The sequence below is a fragment of the Hibiscus syriacus genome, unplaced genomic scaffold (genome assembly GCF_006381635.1).
Source record: "Hibiscus syriacus cultivar Baekdansim isolate YM2019G1 unplaced genomic scaffold, ASM638163v2 tig00117048_pilon, whole genome shotgun sequence".
In the NCBI taxonomy this organism is placed as follows: Eukaryota; Viridiplantae; Streptophyta; class Magnoliopsida; order Malvales; family Malvaceae; genus Hibiscus; species Hibiscus syriacus.
Window position 1 is genome coordinate 13,801,460 of NW_024063538.1, and position 17,523 is coordinate 13,818,982.

Sequence of the window (17,523 nt, forward strand, 5' to 3'; positions counted from 1 at the left end):
GTTCTAACATGGAGGCTACAGCAAAAAGGGGATAACGCCATGCTTTACGGTAAGCTTCATTTTCAGTTTGAGAGAAAAGGGATTAACCTATAATTTTGACAGAAAATTGAATGGGTTTTTTTTGAAATAATGTCGATTATTTTGTTTTATATTACTCTTGATTTTTGACAACTGTATTGATTTTGTGTTGGCAGAAAATATATGTGGTTTATGTTAAAATAATGTTGATTTTCTGTTGACAATTTTACTTGTAATGTTTTCTATTTTCTTTTGACAGAAAATAATAGCGGTTTATCTTGAAGTAATGTTGATTTTCTGTTAACAACTTTACAACTAGACTTGCAATGTTTTCAGTTTATATGACCACCTTTCATGTTTATATGATATGTTATACAACTTTACAACTCTACTGGCAATGTTTTATGTTATATGATTTATGTCCAACATAAAGTATATGTACTTTATGTTATATGCTATTTTCTTGATATGATCACTTTATATGATCACTTTATATCCACTTGAAATCATGTATCCACTTTTCAAGCTATTTTTTTGTTATATGCTTTATGTTGTAAAGGTTTTGACATGTGGGATATGTTGAACGTTGACATTTCTGAAATATGTGGGATATGCTGACTTTGTGGTTTTGACATGTTTGTATGTTGAATGTTTTATATTGTTGTAGACCATGCAGTTTAATAATATGTTCTGAATGTTGTAATGTTGTGGTCCCTGCATGTTTGAAAAATAATGGTTAATATTGTGTTCTTATGGACCACAAGGATTTGATAAATTATGCTGACTTTATGACTGTTTATGTGTATATGCGGGATATGCTTGTAACTATAAATATTCTGAATATTGTACTGTTACGGGCCCTACATGTTTGCATGTTGAATATTGTAATAATATTGGACCATATGTTAATATGATAAAGTGTATATGTGTGTTATGGGTCCTACTATGTTGAATATCAATTCAAAAATCTTGTTACAGGTCGTGAAGATGAAAAATTTTATGTTGTGTGTCAGTATGGTGGATCCTTTGTACATTCACCTAGAATGAAGTTCACTGGTAACAAGATTGCTTATTTTGACTTGTGTGATTGTGACACAATCTCTTTGCTTACTTTTTGTGAAATGATGGAGCAAATTTTAGTCCCTACTCCTTTACAATTATTCTGGTTACTGCCAAACTGAGTCTTCCATCATGCCTTTAGGAACTAATTCTGATGTAATGAAAATGGTACAGAGTTTACCTAGGAATAGATATATTCACATCTATGCATAAGTTAAGGGTATAACTGAAAGTGGTTGTTATGAAAGTGGTGGTGTAGAAATGGATACTGCTAAAATGCGTAGTGTAGAAAGGGACAATGATGAAATGGGTAGTGTAGAAAGGGACAATGATGAAATGGGTAGTGTTGAAAGGGACAATGCTGAAAGTGGTGGTGTGGAAATGGATAGTGCTGAAAGTGCTGGTGTAGAAATGGATAATACTGAAATGGGTAGTGTAGAAAGGGACAATGCTGAAATGGGTAGTGTTGAAAGGGACAATGCTGAAAGTGTTGGTGTAGAAATGGATAATGCTGAAATGGGTAGTGTTGAAAGGGATAATGAGAAAGACAAGTCTAGTAATGAAGGTGTTAGAGGGACAGAAGATAAGTCTGATTTTGAAGAAGTTGTGGTAAAAGATGAAAACAATGGATCTGATGAATCAGATTCTGATTTTCAGGAAACTGATGGTGAAAATTCTTTTGATGATGAGAAGAGTTTACCTAGTATGGTAGAGAAGGATGTGATAAATATTTTAGGAGCATGGGTAGGCATGAGTTTAACAATAGATCTGATGAAATGTTTGAATCTAATCTTGTTAATTTAGTGGAATTAAACACTGACAGAGATTCTAATTCAAATGCCCGTCATACCTTCCCTGAGTTCAATAAAGATATTGACATAGAGAACCCTAAATTTCAAAAGGGTATGTTGTTTTGTAGTGAAGAGGCTTTAAAGGAGGCAATTAGGCAATATGGGAGGGTGAATAGAATAAATGTCTTGTTTAAGGTTAATGACAACAAGAGATTACAAGCAGTTTGTAGGGATGTTGTCCATGGAAATTATGGGCTTCCCCCTTGCATTCACATGATTCTGATTCGAGCACTTAGCAGATTAAGACTTACGAGTCCGAACACACTTGTGCTAAGTTGTTGAAAAATAAGAATGTCGGTTATAGGTTCATCGGGATGAAATAGATTCAGAAATTCATGTATGATATGAATTATTCTTTGACTTCCCTTAAACAAGATGTGATGACTGATTATGGGACAATTTGTTCTTTGACTAAATGTGGAAGGGCTAGAGAGCATGCCTTAGAAATGATTCAAGGTAAATTGAAAGAACAATATGGAAAGATCTATGAATATTTACTTGAATTAAGGAATACAAATGTTGGAACTACAACTATTTGCAAACTAGATAATAGACTATTTCAAAGAATGTATGTTTGTCTTCAAGCTTACAAAGAGGAGTTCAAAGCAGGTTGTAGAAGGATTATCAGCCTTGATGGATGCTTCTTGAAGGGTTATTATGATGGTTACTTACTAGAAGAAGTTGGTATCGATGCTAATGGTGGAATCTATCCCATAGCGTATACTGTTGTGGAGAGTGAGAATCAGTATTCATGGTTATGGTTTCTAGAAATTCTTGGAAGAGACTTGGACATTGACAACTCATATGGATGGTGTTTTATGTCTGATAGACAAAAGTTATGTTCTTGACTTTTACATTTATTATAAATTAGTAAGCCTATTATTATCATTATTTATTAAGTTATCCTTGTAGGGACTTGTTGAAGCTGTGGCAGAGCTATTCCTTAATGTTGAAGCTAGGAATTGCGTAAGGCATATTTATGCCAACTTCAAAAAAGATCACAAAGGAAGATGCACTATAGAGAGCTGCTAGAGCAACCTATGGTAGAGAATTCCAAGATGCCATAACAGAATTGAAGACTTTGTCTAATGATGCATTTGAGTTACTGAAGCATCTTAACCCTCAACAGTGGTCCAAAGCACACTTCTCCACCACTACTAAATCTGACATGCTTCTTAATAACCTTTGTTAATGTTTTAACAAGGTAATCTTATTATAATATTGTTTATATATATATTATTTTTCTAAAACTCCTAACAAATTATATATTGTGCAGATCATTTTGGAAGCTAGATACAAGCCTATCCTTACTATGATGGAGCTGATTAGAACCAAAATTATGAGGAGAATTGTTTGCAGATATGAAGCAGCTGAAAAGATTAATGGGCCATTATGTCCAAATATTCAGAAGAAGCTGAACATTATAATTGATCAAGCAACTACGTAACTCTTTTCAAATTTAATATTTCGTTGAGATATGCTGACATATGCTATGAAATATGTTAAGATATTTTTTTGAAATATATTGAGATATGCTGAAATATGTTGAGACCATTTGAGATGTGCAGACCATTATGAATGTTTAAATATTCTGTCAAACTATGTTGTTTTTATTGATATATGCAGGTGTTGGGCTACACATGCTGGAAGGTTGAAATATCAGGTTGAATGTGGTACAGGAAACCAACATGTGGTGAACATGGGCTCCCACTCTTGTTCTTGTAGAAAATGGGACTTGACAGGCATCCCATGTATCCATGCAGTAGCAGTCATGCAACTGCACAATGATCGACCTGAACCTTATGTTCATATATGCTACCACAAATCCACACAGCTCGCAATATATTCTAATTTTATTTTTCCTGTCAAATGTGAACTACTCAATTATTTACATATACCTAAATAATTTATGTCATGTTAATTTTCTAAAATTCTTTCTTCTTTGTTAATAGGTGTTAAGCAATGGACTCCTGTCATTGAAATGGAGCCTATTCTGCCTCTAGAATTGAGAAAACCGATTGGAAGGCCAACCAAAAAAAGGAGAAAGGAAGTTGATGAAGGAAATAAGAATGGACCTAAATTAAGCAAGAAAGGTTCGATGGGAAACTGCTCTAAGTGTGGTAAATCTGGCCACAATAAGAGGACATGTAGAGGAGAAGTTGGCGATAACAGGAATCTAAACCAACATGAATATAGATCCAGCCAACCACATGAACTTGACCAGCCATCCCAACACTCAACTCCAATGCAACGACAAGCTCGAGCCATCCAACCTACAAGGCAACAAGTATTAAGGCCAAAATTACCTACAATGAGGCCACTTAATCCACCTACAATAGTCCGTTGGATGATGCCACCATCTGCAACAGACCATGCAATGCCTGGAAGTCAAGAATCTTGTGTTTCTAACCCTCACAATCAAGATTTGCACACAACATCAAAAGAAGGAAATGGGTAGTGTTGATGGAACTTGACTTACTTTATCAAGGAACTTGACTTACTTTATCATATACCTGCTTCTTCTTGATTGGCTTTGATATATAGCCATTCTTTTTGTAAAGTTTACTTATGAACTGTCCAAATTTTGACATGAATTAAGCTTTAGGTTTAATGTCATATTGAATTAGAGCAGGTTTGACAAATTATTGTTCTTACTTGTATTTTGACTTGTATCAGTTTACTGATAATGAAATACATCATATTTTGACATTTCTTTGTAATATTCATTTTTTAATTATTCTTGCAGTTCAATGCAAAAGGAAGAAAAATTAAATGCACAATGCAAAAAATAAAAGTTTATAGACATACAAAGGAAGAAAAACCATTGCAAAATAATATAACCATAAGAATTAATCTGGAAACACATACAAACTTCCATTACAAAAACTTCCATTACAAATCTTTTAATCCACCATTCAAATAACATCATTTTCATTTGTTAACCCAAACCTTATAGACACATAAAATCAAGATAACAAGCAAAAAAAATCCTCTCATTTCTCCTTTACCTTTCGACTTTTCTTAATTTCTTCAGCAACCCTAAGCAAACAATTCTTGCCCGAGGCACCATGGGAGGATCCCTCCAAACAAAAAAATGACATTTTGTACTCATCTTTTTCTCATAGTTTCAGCAACCAAAAAACCTCCTCCCACAATTTTCATTCGTCCAAGCCGTCACCACCTTAGCTAGTTGTCCACATTTACAAAGAGGAACTTCAATGGAGTCTTCCATCTTCACCTTAGTTAGCTTTTATCTTGGGAAGGATTTGAGAAAAAATTCAACAAAGAAGAATATGAAGGAAAAATATAGATTAGGGTTAGGGATTGGGTTTTATTTAAAGGGGGAAAAGAAAATGAACGTTAGAGTACTGCTCTCTTCCACCATGGCATTCCAGGTAAACATCTAATGTTCCAATTTTGTTTTCCGTGACGGCTCTTAACGACTGTTAACGACCAATGACCATTTTGTGACAAACGATAACGTTAGTAACCAATTTGTAACTTTTTAAACATTAGTGGTGAAAATGAAAACTTACCCAAACATCAGTGACCATTGGCGTAGTATACCCTTTAATTTAATAAATTTATTTCTCCATTCAAATTGTGATACATGTCACAATCTTATGATTATAATTTGAATATCAACTACAATATATAATATATATTTTTATCTTTAATTATAATATAATATTTATTATAATTTGAATATTAATTTTTTTAATGATTTCATATATATAATCATTAAAAAATGAAAAACAGTAAATTTAGTTTAAAAATATTAAAATCTTAAATCAATTATAAATAAACAATTAGATTTATTTTAATGATTTAAATGTTATCATATTCTCAATTAACTTAATAATATGAAACAATAATTATATCATATTATTTATTAACTATATTATGTCAATTATATCTCCCTAACATCACAATAATTTCATAATTAATAAAAATTATTTTACTTCACCACAAACACTCCTCAGCATAAGTCGCGAACTCATGTATATCAAAGTACACATAGATGAGGAAGAAGATGATTGTGAAAGTATGTTTGACTTCATACTTTATTCGCTTGACAAATGACATAATTTTTTCACATTTAGTTCCTTATCTTTTGTACATTTTACATTTTAGTCACTCTCTTTACTCCTTAAAAGTCCTACTAGGGGTGTTCAAAATCGGGTACCCATGTTTTCGAGTATCCGAAATACCAGGTACAAATTTTTGAGTATCAAAATTTCGTTCCATGTCTCGACCCATTACATCTGGGTACCCGTAAAACACGAGTACCCGATTTATAATTTTTATTTTTTTAGAATTATATTATTTTTTAAAAATATTTAGAAAAAATCTAAAATTTAAAATTTAAAGGTTTATAATATATAATTCTATAATAAAGTTTAAAAGAATCAAATTCCATAATTGAAAAAATTATTAAAAATTAAAACAAAAATTATAATTAAATTTCAAATGTTGCGTATTTTAAAATATAATTTAGATTGTTAATGTGAAATAATTTAAGAAATTAATAATTTATAATGTTATGGTGGTAAAATTTAAGAAATTAGACATTTAGAATGTTAGAGTAAAATAATATGAGAATTATAATAAAAATTTAATATAAAATAAAAATTATATATTTATATATATATATATATATATATAATAAATCGGATACCGGGTATGTGGGTACACAGTTGAACAACATTTTGTTATATTAAATTGAAATTAGGACCTAATTAAAAATTAAGAATTAAAGTTAATCTTGGTGATCAAATTTATTAATTCTAAAATCTAGGGAATTTAATATGCAAATTTAATACATGACTAGAATAAAAGATTTTAAAGTTAATGCTCAAATTAAGGCATTAGACAAATTAAAAAAAATCAGGATCAAATTGGATTAAATGAAAATCCAAGGAAACAAATCATATAGAAGTAGTGACCAAAATGGAAAAAAATAAAATAGGATGCCGATGTATTGAGCGACGATGTATTTTTTTTCTGACGTAAGGTGTGTTATGGGAAATGGCTCCAAAATTGATTCCTGGTCCAACCATTGGACCAAAGTGCATTCTTTAAAATTAGTTTTCCCTAGAATCTATGGGATTGCTATAAAAAAACAAGGCATGATAAGTGAGTTTGGGAGTTGGGTTAACGATGTTTGGGTATGACAAATTGGATTGAGGTGTGGTTTGTTTGAATGGGAGTTGGCGATTTGGAATCATTTTAATCTAGTTCTGAATACAGGAGTTGGTGCATGTCTAGGGTTAGATAGATTGAGATGGTTAGGTGCTTCAGATTGCAAATATAACTCTAGAGATTTCTGCATCAAGTTGGCTTTGAATGGCAAGACAGAGGATCCGATTTGGAAAAAGGTCTGGAACAAATTCGTACCTCCAAAAGTGGATGCGTTCGTATGGAAAGCGGTTTATAATAGGCTGCCTGTTGCATCCGAATTGGTGAGGAGAGGGGTTAACGGCAATGTCCAAATTTTATACTGGTTTTGTAAAGAGCATTTGGAAGATGTTATTCACGTGTTATGCCATTGTAAAGTTGCTTGGCTAGTATGGCAATGATGGTGTAACTTATGGAAAGTTAGGATTATTTTCCCTATGAATGTTAAACATCTATTAGATATATGGTCTTCACAGTATGTAAGAAGAAAAACAAGGAAGTTATGGCAACTTGGTTTTTTTGGTTTAATTTGGCAGATTTGGTTGTGCAGAAATAAGATCAGATTCAACGATTTATCATTCACAGTGGACCAAATTTATAATATGGTTTTATTGTAGATCGGGGTTTGGGCGAATATCTTATGGCCATCATTGGTTCCACATGTTCAAGATTTCGTGCGCTGCCTAGATTCCCTTATTTTTTGCATGATTATTGGTGAGTATATTGTCCTTGCGCTGTTGTATCTAGTACTCATAAATAGGATTATGCTCTATGGTTAAATTTCTCTATGGTTGGAGCATGGTTTGTTCTTTTGTTTGGTTGTGCGTTGTTCTTTATGTAATCACTTCAGGGCTAGTCTATAGCTATTATGTTAGTAAGTTATGTGTTGTTCTTGTGGATTAGGTTCGTAGTTGTTCTGATGTAATTGGGACTATAGTCTTTTACTATTTTTCATTTCTAGGTATACTCTTTTTCCTCCACATAGGTTTAGGGAGGTTTTTTAATGAGGTCATTGGAGTGGTGTACTTTATGACAATTTTAATACAAAGTACCCTCTTTCAAAAATAAAAAAACAAAATAGGGTGCCAGCGTCACAAATACGTAACTTTACAAGGATTTGCGCTCTAATTATTCCAATTTTTTAATTGCCACATAGACACATCCGTTAAATGCTAACGTTGTGTGGCCATTTTGAACCCATTTAAATAGTTCAATGGTATATTTATCACAATTTTGAAAATGATGGCTATTTCGCGACCTGACCCATAGTTATGTGGTTATTTATGTAGTTTACCCTATATTATATATATATAACCTTGCTTCATAGCCGTTTCACGTTTGAGGTGACATATAAATGTTTTCGATTTAGATTTAGATTTAGATTAAAGTTTTAAATTAATTTAATGAAATATTAAAATTTTAAATAAGGTCAAATTTAAATAATATATTATGAACAAATTAAAAAAATAATCAATTATTCTCAAAATAAATTTTTATAATATTTATAAAAAATAATACTCCAAAATTTTAGATATATATATAAAGATTATGATCAAATGGAGATGCGGAAAAAGATTTCCATGCTCCACTAGCTTGTTTATTTTGAATTATGTATAATTTGGTGCATCGGGTTTTCTAATATTCTTGTATCCAACGTGAAATTAGTTAATTTTATAATAAAATATAGTTTATATTTTAATGGGTGGTTAATTTAAATTAATAATGATTCACGGTTATTAAATTAGTATCACATCAAATTTGTTGCTGATAATTTATTTAATTATGAAAAGGTTATTGGGATTATTCAATTGTTTTTGGTAACTAATCTATTTATATAAATTACTTTATAGAAACAGATATACAGAAAAAGACTCGTATATTTACTTTCATACAAAGAGTCATAAATTCAGAAGCATATTAGCAAATTATATCCATCTTTAACGAGTGTCATAAAAATATATTATTTTAGTATAAATATGGGGTTTAATATTGAAAAGGGAATATTATTTTTATTTGAGATATTAGGATCAAACAATTATATTTATAAGATGTGTTGTAATTAGTATTTTTTATTATTAAATATTATAATGAAATTATCAAAACCATAATATAGAAATCTTGAAAATATTTTTATCTTAGGATTTCAAATGAAAATTATTACTTTATAAAAGAAATATGTAAATGAACATTTGACCCAACTTATATTTCAATTTCTCAACCATTTTTGTCAGCAATAAATTTAATTAATAAAGGAAAAAATAAAATTTATAAAGGGCAGAAGAGTAAATAAGTAAACTACTGCTTATAAAATCGGGAAAACGAAAAAGAGAGAGAGGCGGGAGGAACAGACAGATGTACACTATAAACGGACTCGCTGGACGCTACTTTCTACAAACGCACTAAAGTGACTAAACGCTGGCAGCCCCTTAATACTATCTTCTCTCCTGAAACTTAAAAATAATAAAAAAAATTAGAAAGTATTTTTCTTTATATTATCCCTTCATTTCTCTTGATTTTTGGAAATTCCAAACGAAATTTCAAAAAGCAAGGAGAGGGATAGAGAGGGATAGAGAGGGAGGGAAAATTCGTAGTAGAGCGCAATCCGTAGAAGTACCGAGAAGTATTTGCAGATCCTAAATAACGCAATAGTTTTCTCGAGAAAATTTTCCTTCATTGATTCGCCATTTTGTTTTTCGCTCGAAGGTACGGACGTGGAAGCTTTGGTTTTTTTTCTCTCTTAACATTTTCTTCTCATTTTGTATTTGATCTACTTTTTTTAGTGGAAATGTTGCTGCTCTTTTTGGATGTCTATCTTGTTTTTATGTATAGGTGTTGAGGAATGGCAGCGGTCGTGAGAGATCTAAGATTTTCTGGTTTCCATTTCTGTGTTATGTGTTGTTAAATTTAATTTTCTCACGAAACGGAGTTGGGAAATGTAAAAGATCTTCGATAGAATGTTCAGCTGTACATAGGAAAGCTGAAACGTGTTCGTTATTTGTTTGCTATTTTTCTATCTCATTCTTTTCTATTTTTGAAACTTTAATAGCTTAGATCTGCTTCGTTTTCCCCCTCGTTCCGCTTCCTTTTGACGTCATATCTTCGTCGCTAATTAGGAGTTGTGTCATATTTATAGTGACTTTCTATGTTAAATTACCGTGTTTTTCTAAAAGAAGATTGAGACATCATAGTTTCTTTCGAGCCTCTGTTAAATCCTTCCTTTCTAACAGCTTTCCGGAAATGAAGAATTCTTTTGATTCTTTTTAATTTTTTTCTCTGTTTTCGGTTCAACTATGGAGAAATCTAAATTGTATGCTGCATGCTATTTTTGTTGTTGAAATATTAGATATGTAACGTTCATAGCCAAAATTTGAGGATTTTGTGATTATCTGAGTTTGTTAACTCGTTTGTTGGAAATATTCTGATTCATTATCATTTATTGAAACAGTTGGAGCATGCATCAGCTGCCTTTCTAAAAAGCTCGATTCCAAAAGAGGGAAATATAATTGATAATAGTTAATTTTGATTTTCAAAATCATGGTTGCTACTGCTGCTACATCCTCGTTTTTTCCCATAACTTCTTCCCCGGACTCCTCTGACTCGAAAAACAAGAAGCTTGGAAGTGGATCTACTAACCTTGGTGGTATCATGTCGAATCAATATGCTTCTTCTGGAAGTTTGCAAGTCAAGGCAAATGCTCAAGCCACTCCTAAGATAAATGGTACCTCGGTGGTGACTTCTCTGGTTGAAAGTTTCAAGAATGAAGACGGTACAAGCTCCCCTCCAGCCCGTACATTTATCAATCAGTTACCTGATTGGAGCATGCTTCTTGCTGCTATCACAACCATGTTCCTGGCTGCTGAGAAACAGTGGATGATGCTTGATTGGAAACCAAAGCGGCCTGACATGCTCATTGATCCTTTTGGTATTGGGAGGATTGTTCAGGATGGCCTTGTTTTCCGACAAAACTTTGCAATTAGGTCTTATGAGATAGGCGCTGATCGTACAGCATCCATAGAGACTCTAATGAATCATTTGCAGGTTCACCAACAGTTAATTCGATACAGTGTTTGAATAAGTTATTTTAGGAACTAGAATTTGTAATTACTTGCTTTTCCTGTGGTTATGTTGTATAAGATTTTTTTTAAAAATTAATATACCTGCAGGAAACTGCAATTAATCATTGTAAAACTGCTGGGCTGCTTGGAGAAGGTTTTGGTGCAACCCCTAAGATGTGTAAGAAGAACTTAATATGGGTGGTCACTCGGATGCAGGTTGTGTTCAAACGTTATCCTACTTGGTAAGACATATTTCCTTGCCTATGGTTTGCACTTATAGCAACAATTCATGATATGACCACTTATATTGTTCTCATGTGGTTATGGTTTTATACAGGTGTCATCATGATGCTTTATTTTTCACTTGGACTTGTGTCTGTTTTGAAGGGGTGATGTTGTTCAAGTAGACACTTGGGTCAGTGCATCGGGAAAGAATGGCATGCGAAGGGATTGGCTTGTCAGTGATAGTAAAACTGGTGAAATTTTAACAAGAGCCACGAGGTAGAGCATTCCGTTGTATTCTTCCGTGATATAGTCTGTGCCACTTGTTCATATCACATTATCGATTTGTCATTCAGGAAAGACTTACCTGGGGTTCCCTTTGATTTGATTATGGGTTTTGGTGGTATGCAGTGTGTGGGTGATGATGAATAAGGTGACTCGAAGGCTATCTAAAATTCCAGAAGAGGTCAGAGGAGAAATAGAACCCTTTTTTATGAACTCTGATCCTGTTGTGGCTGAAGATAGCCGGAAATTAGTGAAACTTGATGAGAGCAAGACTGAATATGTGCGCAAAGGTTTAACTGTAAGTCCTTGATACCCTTCTGTTGGCACTCATAAATGTCTCATCACTCGTTGCATTCTTACACAGTTTATTTTTGATTTGCAGCCTAGATGGAGTGACTTGGATGTCAACCAGCACGTCAATAACGTGAAGTACATTGGCTGGATCTTCGAGGTAGACTCAATCTAGTGAACATTACACCGATTTTTGCTTTTCGATACCATGGGTTTCAACCGCAATGTAATATTACCGGTTGCAGAGTGCTCCATTGACGGTGTTGGAGAGTCACGAGCTTTCTTCCATGACACTGGAGTATAGGAGGGAGTGCGGGAGGGACAGCGTGCTACAGTCACTAACAACTGTGTCGGACTCCAGTGCGGGGGACTTGGTGAAAGTGGGTGAAATAGAGTGCCAGCACTTGCTCCGGCTCGAGGAAGGGTCGGAGATTGTGAGAGGGAGGACTCAGTGGAGGCCCAAGTATGCCAAAAGTTTTCGCGGTGTGGGTCAAATTCCAGCAGAAAACGCATAGAAAAATCACAAAGTTCTCAATCTGCGGCTGGAGGAGGGGCATTAATCCTATTGCTGTGTGTTACAATGATTAATGTAGAATCTAATCTTGTGTTCTATGGATCTCTCTCTCTCTATATATATATCTATATATATATATATATATATATATATTCCTTTGATTCGTCCTGAGAAATAATAATAAAAGGAGGGTTGTTATCTTCACTGTAATTAGTTTTTGCCTTAATCCTTGATCTCCCACTCTTTCATGCGTTGTCGGCCAACTGTCGACTGATCGGCCGGCTTGCTCCCGTGTACATGGTGTTCGAGGTTCAAAGAACTGACAGCCATGTGGAAGAATGGAGTAACTCTTGTATTGGCTACTAATACTATGGTATAATTTGTAGCCATCTGCATAATTTAGGAATTTCATTGTTTAATGAATATCTCACTTTTCATCTCGATTCTCAAACATCAACGCTACCAAATCAACCAGAGCTCCGTCGGCTATGAACGTCAATCTCTGAATATTAATTTCTTGGGCAAAAACTTATAAGGCCTGAACTAACCAAATAAGAATAATAATTACTTGATGGGATTATAAATAACGTGACGATGAAAAGGGTTGAGAAAGTAATTTCTCTTAAATTAAATAGTTTAAATTGGTTATAAAAGAATTTCTCTTAAATTAAATAGTTTAAATTGATTAAATCATGATGTTTTAAAAGATGATTAGTTAAGTCGGTTAATTGAGTCTCCAGACTAAACTGACATTCGATATCGAGATGATTAAATTGGTTTGTTTGATTTCGTTGTTTTCATGTTATATCAAAGAATTACTCTTCCCTAATTAGTAGGTTGAGATTGAAAACATCGTTAATTGATGTTAAAACGGTGCTGTGAGATTCATTTTAAATAAGCTTTAGTATTCATTCAGTCTACAAATTTATTATTGGAAAAACGTAATTGATTTGTTTCTTAAATCTCCATGATTAGGTATCTGGATACCGAATAACATTGAAATAAATTTCGCCATCATGAATGTAACAAAGTTATGTTATAATTTCTAAATTTTAGCATAGTTGAAGGATTAAGGTAGACAGATTAAATACTAAACTTTGGTTACATAGAAGAGGGGCTAAAAGTGTAATCAACCCCTTGCTTTAATACCTACGCATTTTACCAACATAAAAGAAAAAGGAAGAAGGAAAAAACGATTCCCGGCCTCGTCTTTTTCAACCAAGTTTCTCTAGCCTCGAGACACTTTCAGTTTCCCCTTTACTTTAAGGATTCTCACCCGCATTCGTTTTCGGTTCTGTCCTAATCGTGCCGCCGACAAATTTCAGCAAAAATAGTCGTGTTATGTTTTTCAACTGTAAATCCAGAAAATGGTGCTGAATTATGTGTCTGTTACTTTAGTTTCAGTTCCGATACTTTGTTGTGGAGTAAACCAGAAGGCGTTCAAGACAAGCAAGCTCCCCGTAAAAAGTCGAGGGGGCTCTCCACCGGCCACATTATTGCCATTGTGGTGGGGTCTGTAATGGTGGGGCTATTGTTGGCTCTGTGCCTCATTCTTTGCCTCTGCAAACAGAAACGTAGGCCGGAAAAGCAGCAGAAACGTAGGCGGGGACCGCGTCTTCACATAAGTTGGTGTTTTTGGAAAGTGGAGTTTATGGTTTCGAATTGGAGGAGTTGTTGAATGCTTCAGTCGAAGTGTTGGAGAAAGGCAGCGTAGGGACATCGTACAAGGCGATGTTGGAGGGAGGGCCAACGGTGGTCGTTAAAATGTTGAAAGACGTGGTGGTTATGAAAAGAGAGTTTGAAATACAGATGGAAATTTTGGGTAGAGTTATTAAACATGAAGATTAGTTCCGTTGAGGGCGTATTATTACTCGAGGGAAAATAAATTGCTGGTTTACGATTTCATGGCCGGTGGTAGCTTGTCTGCTCGTCTTCACGGTTAGTTTCTCTGTTTACTTGCATTCATTATATTCAAAACCAAGTAGGTACAAGCATTCCACGTTATGTTTAAAATGAAAGTAAGAGTGGGCCTACCCTTACAAATTCTGTCATGCCAAACGGTTCCATCCTCTAAGCTCCTTCCAAAGCATATTTTCGAATTAAATATTCTAATATCATGCGCAGCAACAAAACGAAACGAAACAATATTCTGTCAACAATTTGCACCGCATACAACTTATTAGTTTGTGATTTTAGTATTGCAGGTAGCAGACGTACTCCTTTGGAGTGGGACAATCGGTTGAAAATAGCGGCCATGTTTCCAGCTTTGTCAACGGCAACATCAAGTCCTCCAATGTCCTTTTTGGACCGGACCAAGAAGCCTGTACCTCTAACTAGGGTGTAAACGAGCCAAGTATTGCTGAATTTAACTTGACTTGAAAATTCTAAAATGTAGCTCGACTCTAAAACTCGAGAGTTTAAAATTTTCAAGCTCGACTCGAACTCAAAATCATGAATTGAAGCTTGTAAAAACTCAAAAAGACTCGAAATAAAAAAAAAAGTTCTTAAACTTAACTCGATTGAAGCCTCAATCTCAAACTCGAATTTGAACCTTAAATACATGAAACCTTACTGAATTTTTTAAATCAAAACATAAATGTTAATATTATTAAAAATTTATTTTATTTAAAAAATCTTAATATATTATATTTTCGAGCTACTCACGAGTTTTTCGAGTCGAGTAGCAAGTAGCTCGTTTCGGCTCGTTAAGAACTCGAATCGAGTCCATTCGATTTAAGTATTTATCAAGCCTTGACTGAATCGATCTTGAGTAGCTCGCGATTTATCTTGTCTCATTTACAACCCTATCTCAAACTACGGTCTCATCCCTCTTTGCCGACCCCGCTCTCCCTAGTAGTCTTAGAGGCTACCTAGCACCTGAAGTGCTTGAATTCCGCAGAGTTACGTTCAAGTCCGATGTTTATAGCTTTGGAGTGTTGTTACTAGAGTTATTAACAGGTAAATCACCTCACCACGCATCACTAGGGGCAGCGGGGATTAATCTTCCTCGTTGGGTTCAGGCCACAGTTCGTGAGGAATGGACCGCGGAGGTTTTCGACGCGGAGTTGATGAGATATCCCAACATTGAGGAGGAAATGGTGCAGCTGTTACAAATTGATATGCGTAGTGTATCGACGCTGTCATAACGTCTCACTCGGGGATCTGTTAGACTTAAAAAATTAGATTCGGGGAAAGCGATGAAATATAATTTTGAAGATAATTTGACTTTGGAGTCGCCACCAACCTTTAAGTTAGGTAAGTCAGAAACCTTAAACGACAAAAAAATAGTTTGTGTTTTACCAAAAATTCATTTTTAAGAGTTTGGGAGTCGATTACGTGTGGGGAAAGGTGAGCACCCCCACAATGCCTAAATTTTGATACCTAAACGATTATACGATATTTAAATATTAGGAATTTCAAACTCGAAAACATATTTAAATTACAATTCTTTTATTTATTTGACTTTATTCGAAAAATATCCATTTTAAAAAACACCTAAAACAATAAATGCAGTGAGTCAAAAAGATTAAAGAACCCAAAATACATTCTTATAGAATAAAACTATTTATTTAATCAAAAAAAGAAATTATAAATATTTCTATAAAAGAAAAATACATCATTTTATACGAATAATCATTGAAAATGCTATTCCTTTATAGTTAGGAAATTTTTTCATGGATTCCTCTCACAAAATAGTGCTTCTTTAATTTTATAGTTTAAAAAATAATATTATATTAACTTATAGAAATGTTCGGATAAAGAATGTCCTTTTGTGTGAACAATCTTTGGGAATACATTTCCTTTGTAGTTAGGGGATTTTCCCATAGATTCCCATCACAAAAAGACATTATTTCACATTTTTACAAAATAAAATGAACTAAAATAAAACAAAATAAAAATAGGTGAAAAATAATAAAAAATAAATAAACGTAAAGTAAAGAAAACCATTGAATAAAAAACATTTATGCGAAAAATCCTCTAAAAGATACATTCCTTTGTAGTTGTGAGATATTTCCCTCACAATGAAATTTTCTCATTTTCATATATTAAAAAGAAAATGATATGTGCACATAAATAAGGAACCAACATGCAAGATTTCTAAACCAACTATTTAGATTAAAAATATCATACAAGTTAGAGGGTAAATAAATAAGACTGAAACATAATCATTAAAAATTATAGGCACAAAAAATAAATATACCACCAACTACCTCAGTGACTAAAATAAAATAACAGAAAGCCAAGTGCCAAAATCAAAAGAATAAATGAAACAAGAAATATAACATATCATTGACTAAATTGAAAGTAATAAAAATAAAGTGATACACATAAAATAAATAAAAATAAGGATTTAGGGACTGAACTGTAAAACACGACAAGATCTAAGCGACCTAAGGGAGATTTCCCCACGAACGTTCGACCAAAATATTACATCTACTAAAGACAAGGACCACACAATAATTTACCCATAAAATAATTACAAGAATACAAAGATATTCCTAAAGTTAGGGAACCTAGGGGTGATTATACCATGATTTGGTGACCTAAATGTAAAAACACGCTAAAGGTCTGGGGACCTTAGCGTGATTTACCCAAAATCACAAAATAAAAATATTTCAATCTCTCCCAATCTCCATTTTGCCCGAAACTCTCCAAATCCATAGCCTCCATTCAACTCACCCCTTTCTCTTTGTTTACTACTCCCACGGTGGTCGAATATCCGATGAACCACCCACGTCGCCTCGGGCACCCTATATGGGTGGCCATTCTACTCCGACTGGGACCTACAAGGCATGGGAACACCAAGAAGATAGCCCCTAATCATAACTCACTCCACCTCCCCTCGATTCAGAACCAAACAACGAATCGACCACCATACGCGGTGGCTCTCCGACCCCAAATAAACACCCATTATGTCACCCTCTCTCCGACGACATCATTACCCCGACGAACACCACAACAAGGTAATCTAACTCCCTATCTCCATTTAATTCTTTAGAACCCGTGGAATTTACATAAACTAAGAAGAAAATTATAAACTAAAATTCTA

General features: G+C 33.7%; 1 protein-coding gene across 2 annotated transcripts in view; it reads left to right on the forward strand.

The window, feature by feature from the left end:
- The window catches only part of LOC120197279 (palmitoyl-acyl carrier protein thioesterase, chloroplastic-like), a 28,250-nt gene extending 15,593 nt beyond the window's left edge, over positions 1-12,657 (forward strand). The window contains exons 1-7 of one of the 2 annotated variants that reach the window (XM_039198870.1): positions 9,647-9,809; positions 10,552-11,144; positions 11,270-11,403; positions 11,549-11,662; positions 11,795-11,966; positions 12,051-12,119; positions 12,205-12,657. In XM_039198870.1, coding sequence (XP_039054801.1) covers positions 10,641-11,144; positions 11,270-11,403; positions 11,549-11,662; positions 11,795-11,966; positions 12,051-12,119; positions 12,205-12,474 — 1,263 coding nt within the window. In that variant the 5' untranslated portion in view covers positions 9,647-9,809; positions 10,552-10,640 and the 3' untranslated portion in view covers positions 12,475-12,657. Of the gene's footprint in view, positions 1-9,646; positions 9,810-10,551; positions 11,145-11,269; positions 11,404-11,548; positions 11,663-11,794; positions 11,967-12,050; positions 12,120-12,204 lie in introns of those variants that run through there. The other variant, XM_039198871.1, reaches the window with a different exon arrangement.
- The last annotated feature ends 4,866 nt before the right edge of the window (positions 12,658-17,523 follow it).